The sequence below is a fragment of the Diplotaxodon limnothrissa genome, linkage group LG9 (genome assembly GCF_057381915.1).
Source record: "Diplotaxodon limnothrissa isolate DT_005_m linkage group LG9, D_limnothrissa_male_GT1.1, whole genome shotgun sequence".
NCBI lineage: Eukaryota > Metazoa > Chordata > Actinopteri > Cichliformes > Cichlidae > Diplotaxodon > Diplotaxodon limnothrissa.
In genome coordinates, this window is record NC_140604.1 from 28,477,771 (window position 1) to 28,486,689 (window position 8,919).

At 41.3% G+C, this 8,919-nt stretch overlaps 1 protein-coding gene across 1 annotated transcript; it reads left to right on the forward strand.

The window, feature by feature from the left end:
• The first annotated feature begins 668 nt into the window (after positions 1-668).
• Positions 669-8,592, forward strand: ppp1r16a (protein phosphatase 1, regulatory subunit 16A). The gene is made up of 10 exons (XM_085362458.1): positions 669-1,433; positions 1,992-2,062; positions 5,596-5,741; positions 6,008-6,111; positions 6,312-6,436; positions 6,756-6,881; positions 6,987-7,062; positions 7,143-7,272; positions 7,378-7,540; positions 7,652-8,592. The coding sequence occupies exons 1-10, from the start codon at positions 1,187-1,189 to the stop codon at positions 8,177-8,179; spliced, it is 1,716 nt and encodes a 571-aa protein (XP_085218584.1). The 5' UTR covers positions 669-1,186; the 3' UTR covers positions 8,180-8,592.
• Positions 8,593-8,919: the final 327 nt, after the last annotated feature.

The following is an 8,919-nucleotide window of genomic DNA, read 5'->3' on the forward strand; positions in this document are numbered from 1 at the left end:
GAGCCGCGTATCTCTACTTGGAAGTGAACGAAAGCCAATGAGAGGGATCTCACTGAGCAGGGTTGTCAGGGGTGGGAACTTGCACCATAACAGGTCACATACTTGTTACTTAACTGCATTGCCACAACATCCATCACTCACTCTCACCGTGTGAATACCCTGTAACACATGTAATGTGTGTGCTGGGCTGCAGGGTGTGTCAGTCATTAATGAAAAGCATCCCACCCTCTCAAGTTTCCTTCAGGAGAGGAGTGGGAGAGGAGGGAGTAGGGGAGAGGAGCTCAGGGGTTAAAGATAACAGGATTAAGAGAGCAGTATGTTGTCATTATACTGTAACATAGCCCTGACATTTTGTCTCACTGCAGTTTTTCCTTCTCTCTCCCTGTCCCACAGGCTGAAGACAATGTCATTCAAGTTGGTGAACACGTTATACCTAGATCACATCTTTTGAAGATTTACCAAAAAGTGCACCAACACTATCAACAGGAAGTTGTGAAATGTTGTTATTTGACCACCCAGAAATATTTTAATTCTGTCAAATATTGTTTACTGTCAGTAACTGAAGTAGGACTCCTTTTTTTTTATTCTCATTGGATGTTTGGTTCTTTCCACCTTGTGGATTTGTTTTTCACTGCTGCCTATGGATTCTCACAAATCCACACCTCCTTTGGACCATATACTGAAGCATGATTGCTATCTGTTTGGATTAGAAGCTAAGATAGACTGACCTTTTATAGTTGTGTTTTGTTTTCTCTGTTTGCCAAGTGGATGATTCGCCAAGTTACCCAAAGTAGAAATGGATTGGAGGACTGACAGCTGGTTGAAACCTACCCTTTGGATTATTATGTTTTGGACACCTTCCTGCTGCTATTTTACTTTAGCACGATAAGAGTTTTTTAAAGATGGGAAAGAGACAGAAATATCTGTCACCTGATTGCACAACTTAGTTTCTTTCCCATCATATTTTTGAAATTTTTGCTGTTTTTTGTGGTTCAAGTTACTTTTAAAGATGAACTGCAGTATCTTTTTGTGTTCTCCCACCCTGATGTAGGCCTCTTTGGCTTCCCTATAAAAAGGACAGGAGGCATATGATAAATTAAGAAGGCTGAAACCCCCTAAAGGATATCCTCACATAAGTGAAAGAAACAGTACTATAGTAGCTGAGCCGCTGTGGCGGTGCGGTATCATGGCAGCAGATCACGGCGAGCTGCTTGCTGAAATGGCAACCATGGGGCGCCTGAGTGCCACAGAACGGCTCAAGCATGCCAAGAAGCGCCGCGCTCAGCAGCTGAAGGCTTGGGCACAGATGGAAAAGGATGCAGTACGAGGGTCGAGGGCCAAAGCAGATAAGAAGAAGCCACGCACCACCAAAGTGACATTCCCCAGTGCTGTCATCCTGCTTGATGCTGCTTCCCGCAACGACCTGGATGAAGGTGGGTATACACACTGCACAAAAAGTTCATAATCAGAAAACAACAATTTTTTTTCAAATGCTTCAGCTTAAACTCAGTGATTTTAGAGCATCAAAGTGCAAATATATACTAATCCAGGGTATTGACACCTGTAGAAGACTGATCCAGATCTCAGAAACGTGTGAAGGAAGACCCCAGAAGTATTGGTGTGCCATGAATTGACTGTAATGCCGAGGCTTCTTTGTCCTGTAGCTGTTGGCATTTGCTGAAAGAAGCTCTTGCACTGTAAAAACCAATGACTTACAGGAACTGAAAAAATTGTACTGAATATATTAGAGATTAAAAATAGTATTAAGAGCTTTATTATAAGTTGTTGGATCTGAGCTAGTTGGTAAGGTGGTAAATCCTTTTACATTTTACATAGAACAATCTTTACAAGATGGTATATGTTCAGGGCAGGTAAATGGCAAGGTTGTTTTTGTTTGTTTGTATTTTTTATGGAAAAGACTCTGCCCTGATGGTCATGCATAATCTGTATATACATGATTGTAAATTTCTTTTTTTTTTCTTTTGTGCTAGTGAGGGAGATGCTTAACAGCGGAATCAACCCCGATCTGGTCAATGAGGATGGACTGACTGCTCTGCATCAGGTACACATGCATTTAGCTCCAGGAGCCGCCACCAGTCAACCACTGTTCACTGTTAACACTGCCAGTTGTACAAACTCAGATGCCTCCTCTCACTTACCTAGTTCTGCCTTTGCACTAATCAAATGCTAAATTGTCATCAACATTACTGAGTTAAACACAAAGCAGTTCTGCTTACGCGGCATGATTTTGTTACGGCCGGTAAAACCACATGTTGCACATATACCACTGTCAACATTTAGGCCAGTTCTGTTCTGTGTTTATGTTTGTTTGTGTGTGGTCACAGTTTTGAGCTCACCAAGTGCTAGTTGTGTTTATTATGTCTTAACGTTTTCTTGGTTACTTTACATAAAGAAAGTAGTTATTACCCTGATTATAGATGGAAAAGGTGAAAAAGGGTTGTTTTTTTTTTTCTTGCATTCCTATTTCTGGGCAACCTCAGTCACACTTAACCACCACAATATTGCTGTGTTTTGTTAGTTGACACCTTAAGACACCTTAAATCCTTGCGATTTTCTCACCCCTTTTTAATTTCTCCTTATGTTTACACATACACGCACTACTACACACTCCTGAGAGGACTGTTTGTTAGCACAGAGAACTCTTTACAAGAGCGGTTTGCTTTGCCGTTTCCCTTGGAAAATGTAGTGTTTACACAGAGGGCTGAGTACATGTAAATTCTTTTCTTTATCCAGTGCTTTAGTTGACATTAATACTAATGTTTAGATTTTTCTATCTCTGTTTGTACTCGTTTTCTAACATCATATTTTTTCCCTCAAGTTTATTCCATCCGTTTTTAATAAACGGTCGACAATTTTCAGAGGCTTCAAGTTAATTAGAAAATTGACTGACAGGCAGTTTCCATGACATATTAAGCAGAAGAATAGTTCCATTTGGGATTTTCTCACTGGAACTCCTAAAATGATGTTCAAAGAGATGTTGTTGTAAGTGAGGGAGACCATCATTAGGCTGAAAATCCGCACAAACCTACCATAAGTAGAGGAAAAACTTGAGGAGGGTCCAAATCAGGAATCTTGTTAATTCTTAAAAAGAAGGAATGCTCTGGTCATGTCAGCAAAATCAAAAGTCCTTAAAGACCCCAGAAAACAGCTAAGGTGCATTATGACATAATTATTTCTGTGATTGAGAAAAACAATTTCACAACATCTGACTAAGTCAAGAACACACTCAATCGCTCTCAAGGTCTGCAAGTAAGAGACGCCTTTATAAATGTAAATACAGAGGCTTTACCAAAAGGAACAAACCACTGGTTACACTCAAGAACAAGATAATCAGATTAGACTTTGACAGAAAACCTCTAAAAGAGCCTGCACAGTTCTGGAAACAAAAGCTTTGTACAGATGAAACCATTATGAATTTATGCCAGAGTGATGGGAACAGAAAAGTGTGGTAAATGAGAGAAACAACAAGATGAACCAAAGCATACCACACGATCTATCAAACTTGGTAGGAGCAGTGTCATGGTATGGGCATGTATGGGTGCCACAGGCCACTAGTGTTTATTGATGATGCGATTGGTGATAGGATGGCAGGATGAACTGTGAAGTGTACAGGGCTATACTTTCTGCTCACATTCAGTGAAATGCTGCAAACTGATCAGAAACACAGTGTTAATGGATAATGGGTCAAAGGAAACTGCAAAAGCATCCAAAGAGTTTCTCAAGGCAAAGACATGAGACATTCTTCAATCGCCATGTCAGTCAGCTAATCTCAAACCGAGCATGTTTTCAGTTATTAAATACTAAACTGAAGGCACAGAGTCTCACAAACAAGCAGCGACTGAAGCATCTCAGCGGAAGAACAGAATTTGGTGATGTCCTTGGGGTCTAGACTTTAGGGAGTCAGTGACTGCAAACGGTTTATACCAAAGTGTTGAAAACAATCCTTACATTTAAAACATTTACGTTGGTTTGTCCAATTACCTTTTGAGATTTACAAACATGGAATATATAAAAATAGCTGTATTTCCTAAATGGTTATTACAGTACTTTGATTACATCCAGTGGATTCAAATGGAAATTTTGCACTTCAATTACATCATGTTTAAAGTTGCACACTATGGGCTCAAAATGTGGTCATAAATATTTTGTACTTGTAAATCGGTTTTGTACTTGTAAAAAAGATTTGTGCGTGTGTAAAAAAGATTTGTGCGTGTGTAAAAAAGATTTGTGCGTGCGTAAAAAAGATTTGTGCGTGTAAAAAAAAAAAAAAAAAAAAAAATTTGTGTGTTGTGTTTTTTTTTTTTTTTTTTTTTTTTTTTTTAAGATTTGTGTGTGGACTTAGCCCAAAGAAAACCCTGCAAGTTACAAATACGAATTTTGACCCTATTTTTCTTCCTTTAAGCTGATTGGTCAATGTCATGTCAATCACAAATTAAACAATCCAATCAGAGAACAGATGGGTTTGGCTGTTGGAGGGGCACTTTTTTGAACTGCAGGTCCTTGAAGGGTATTCTCTATATAAATATCCAATAGCAGTTAGGTCCCCTTACTTTCAGCAGCTGTTGAAAGGATAAAGTTGTGGTATATCAGTGGTTAGAAATACCATTATTACTTTAGGATTAGTTTAACACAACATCAGGGCTGACCCGGGACCATTGCTGTGAGTCACAGCGCGCAGCATAAAAGTCCCTTCACATCGGACGCAGGATGTGCTGCTAATGCTAATTGCTAACTAAAAGCAAAGGATCCAGAATTTGTTGCTGGCAAAGGATCCAGAATTTGTTGCTGGCTGCTGGGCTCTGTGGGTTTTTGCAGTAGCTCTACCTGTACTAGATGCACCTGCTCCTTGTTGTTTTTATCGCTGACTTTATGTGAACTACAAGAGTTTCTGGTTTTTTTGCTAGTTCTTCAAATGTTCAATAAAAACATGTATGCTAATTCATAACGAAGAAAGCTTTGTGATGAAGACTGTCATTTCCAAAACACTGCCCCCCGCGTCCGCAGTGCTGTTGAAAAGGCTGTGGAAGTCCCTGTATTAAACACGTAGTCCTGTGACACAAAAATCACCAAACTCTGACGACCACAGACTGTTTTCCTTCGTGGTGATGAAGGAAAACGCTGGGTTGGCACGTAAAAGGGCATTTATTCCCTTCAAAGACCTGCAGTTCAAAAAAAGCGCCCCTCCGACATCCAAACCCATCTGTTCTCTGATTGGATTGTTACATTTGTGATTGACATGACATTCACCAATCAGATGAAAGGAAGAAAAATAGGGTCAAAATTCGTAGTTGTAACTTGCAGGGGTTTTTTGGCTAAGTCCACACACAAATCTTTTTTTACGCACACACAAATCTTTTTTTTTACGCACACACAAATCTTTTTTTACACACACACAAATCTTTTTTTTACGCACGCACAAATCTTTTTTTACAAGTACAAAACTGATTTACAAGTACAAAATATTTATGACCACATTTTGAGCCCATAGCACACAGGCAAAAGCACAGTATTAAAAAAGAATCTGTCATTGTCCAAAAACTTATGGGCCCAATTGTATCTGTTGTCTGTTCTCAGTGCTGCATTGATGATTTTGTGGAGATAGTGCAGTGTCTGCTAGACGCTGGTGCCAATGTGAATGCTTGTGACAGTGAGTTGTGGACCCCTCTGCACGCTGCTGCCACCTGTGGACACACTGGTCTGGTGCAGCTCCTGATTCAGGGGTGAGTGCTGCCTCACATCATAACTTTTCTGTTTCTCTCACAAAATGTTTAAATTTCTAAGCTAATATGTTTTGTTTATAATGTGCTTTTTTTCATTTCAACCTCAGTGGATGTTATTTGCTAAGCCACAATTGAGACTTAGAGCCTTCTTGGGAAGAGAAAGCAATTTCTGAACCCAATGCAAATGAAAACACTTAGAGTGACACACCCTAATATGCAAAGCTGCTAACTCAGGTCTTTTTGAATATGGATATGTGTGCTTTCAGTGGGGCCGATCTGCTGGCTGTCAATGCGGATGGCAACATGCCTTATGACATCTGTGAGGACGAGGCTACCCTTGAGCTGCTGGAGATGGTTATGGCTGAACAGGGTCAGTGAGAAGTTTGTGCACAGATTCACCTTCCTGCCTTTGACAGGTTGGGGAAAAAGAGGCATGATCAAGCTTAACTTACCTGTCATGTATCACATTTGAAATCAGACAGCCAACATTTATGTGCAGTTCCAAAGTAGGAAGAAAATAAGTCCAAGTGATCTTTTCAATCCTGTCCCTGTGTGTGTTGTTTTGTGAAGGGATAACTCAGGACCGTATAGATGAATGCAGAGGGGCTAAAGAGGCGGCTATGCTGGCTGACATTCGGGCTCTGGCTCAGAGCGGAGCAGATTTAAATGCACAAGATGATAATGGAGCAACTCTGGTGAGACACAAGGACGCATGCACATGAACTGTGTTGTGCACTTAAGATTTGTCAGCTCAGAGTTCAAATCTATATCCAATGCTGTAAAGCTAGATATTTTAAAAACATCTGAATATAAATGCAATAATTCCCTGACTATTAACAGGTTGCACAGGTTTCCTGCATTCTTTGTAATGTTTTACCAACCATTTCTGTAACATTCAGCCAATGTAATAATAATATAAAGGTTCAGAGAATTGGGAAAATATTTTGTTAATTTTATTTTCTTGTGAAATATTGTTCTTTACTGACGTGCAGTTCATTTTCTTTATTCCTTTAGCTCCATATCGTATCTGCTAACGGCTATATGTCTGTGGCTGAGCTGTTACTAGAGAACAAGGCTCAGGTGGATGTGAAGGACTCTGATGGGTGGACTCCACTGCATGCTGCCTCCTGCTGGGGACAGGTTCATACTGCTGTCATGCCTAAAGCAACTAGTTTTCTGAAATGACTCATTCATAGTGTTTTGTTTGTTTTTTTTTTTTGTTGTTTTTTCTTTTTTGTTCCATAGATGCAGATGGTGGAACTGCTGGTGGCACACGGAGCCAATCTAAATGCAAAGTCCGTCTTAGAGGAGACACCACTAGGTGAAACTAGAGTATTGTTGTTGCTGCTGTTTCTGCCTTTTTTATCAAGCTTATTCATGAGAGACACTTTTGCCTTTCAGATTTATGTGTTGATGAGGAAGTCAGAGCCAAACTGATGGACTTGAAGCACAAACATGATGCCATCATGAAGAGCCAGGACAGGCAGAAAGGCACACTGCAAAGACGAGCATCTAGCACAGGAAGCAGAGGGTGAGTGTGGAGCTCAGTGGAACCAGAGGGGGAAAAGCATACACCGAAGTTGAAATGGATCATTGTTTTACTGCTTCCCCTCCTGTCTCTCATTTCTATGTGCAGTAAAGTGGTGCGTCGCGTCAGCGTGAACGAGCGCTCCAGTCTCTACCGCCGGGAGCACCACAAAGAGGCCATGGTGTGGCAGGAGCGCGGTCGACAGCCCGAGCCGCAGGACGACGATGAGGACAGACAGACCGACAATGAGTTGCACCAGCATGCCACTATGGTGATGGAGGTTTTGTTTGGAAAATGTTTCTCATTACTGTTTTTGTGACCATTACAAACAGTGTAAATGGTTTTTTTGTTTGTTTGTCTCCCCCCCCCCCTCGTGTTTTAGGTTGCTACTCGAGGTGCAGCAACATCACATTTGGAAGAACTGGAGGCTGCAGACAGGAAAATTATGCCCAGCCTAGGGAATGGAGAGACCTCTGTTTCTCTGGCATCTTCTGTACCTGGAGAGCAGTGGAGTGGGGGAGGAATCATGGAGCGTAGCGCCTCCTACCAGCTCGGCTCTGCGTCTGGAGTGGGGTCTGCAGAGGGCGAGGGGGCAGACAATATGACTCGGGAGAAATCACACCACACCTTGGCTGACCTGAAACGCCAGCGGGCAGCTGCTAAGCTCAATAAATACCAAGCACCTGCACCACCGCTGCCCTCGCCCGTTGAGGAGGAGCCCTCCGTTGCAGCAGCTGAGGTGACAGCCATTCAGGCTCAGCCAGATCCTGAAATGACGCCTGCCGCCGAGGCAGTCTCCCCCAGTCAGGTGTACTTCACCCCAGCCAGTGGAGATCCTCCACTTCTGAAACTCCGAGCCCCTGAGGAAGAGCAGTCCGACAATAAGGAGCCTTGCTGTGGACTCATGTAGAAAGAATCATGCAATCAGACAAATATGCTGCCTATAAAGTTCAAAAGCTGGTGGCAAAAAGTGGCAAAAAACCCTGTTAAAACAGACATGCTTTAAGTGAATCACTGGAGACTCTTTAGGTTAAGGCTACATGCCAATGATGGATCAATCTGCTTTGCATTTCCAAGTGAACTAAAGTGCAATCTGTGATTATTCCTCCTTTGATTAGCTTTCTCATTTCTGTTGCACATTTCACACCTTTAGCAGGTCCTAGCTTTCCCTCCTGCTTCACCTACAGGAGAACTCCAGATTGTAGTCTTGCAGTTAGAAGCAGACAGCTCCCCCACTCCATTTCTTGGGGCATTACATTACTCATCTCTTAAATACACAATTAGACTGGCTGAAAGCCATAGAATCATGTGAAGTTTTCTAGATAAGGCAGAAGACTGAATTGCAGTTGATTTGTTTTAAATCAATGAGGTTCTTTTTTTTTTCTTTTCTTCTTAATGAGTGCTATGACAGGTACATGATCTACATTAGCGTACATTTATATTGTAAACGAGAGTGAAAGGGGTTTGTTTCTTTATGGGGGATTGATCATGATTGGTTTAATCAATATTCTGAATTTATATTTAATGAAGATGGACCGTTTCCTTGCTTGATTTATTTTTTTCTCTACTTTGGACTGAAAATTTTTTCTCTTGTTGCTTTCAAGTGCACAAAATTTGAAATGGTGCAATTTGCTAATGAACCATTTGTCT

What these genes read in the sequence shown, in the direction of transcription:
- ppp1r16a (XM_085362458.1), top strand. Translation starts at nt 1,187, where the DNA reads ATGGCAGCAGATCACGGCGAGCTGCTTGCTGAAATGGCAACCATGGGG. An exon ending in CCGCAACGACCTGGATGAAG is followed by an intron (nt 1,434 to 1,991) that starts GTGGGTATACAC and finishes CTTTTGTGCTAG; the next exon opens with TGAGGGAGATGCTTAACAGC. An exon ending in TGCACCAGCATGCCACTATG is followed by an intron (nt 7,541 to 7,651) that starts GTGATGGAGGTT and finishes CTCGTGTTTTAG; the next exon opens with GTTGCTACTCGAGGTGCAGC.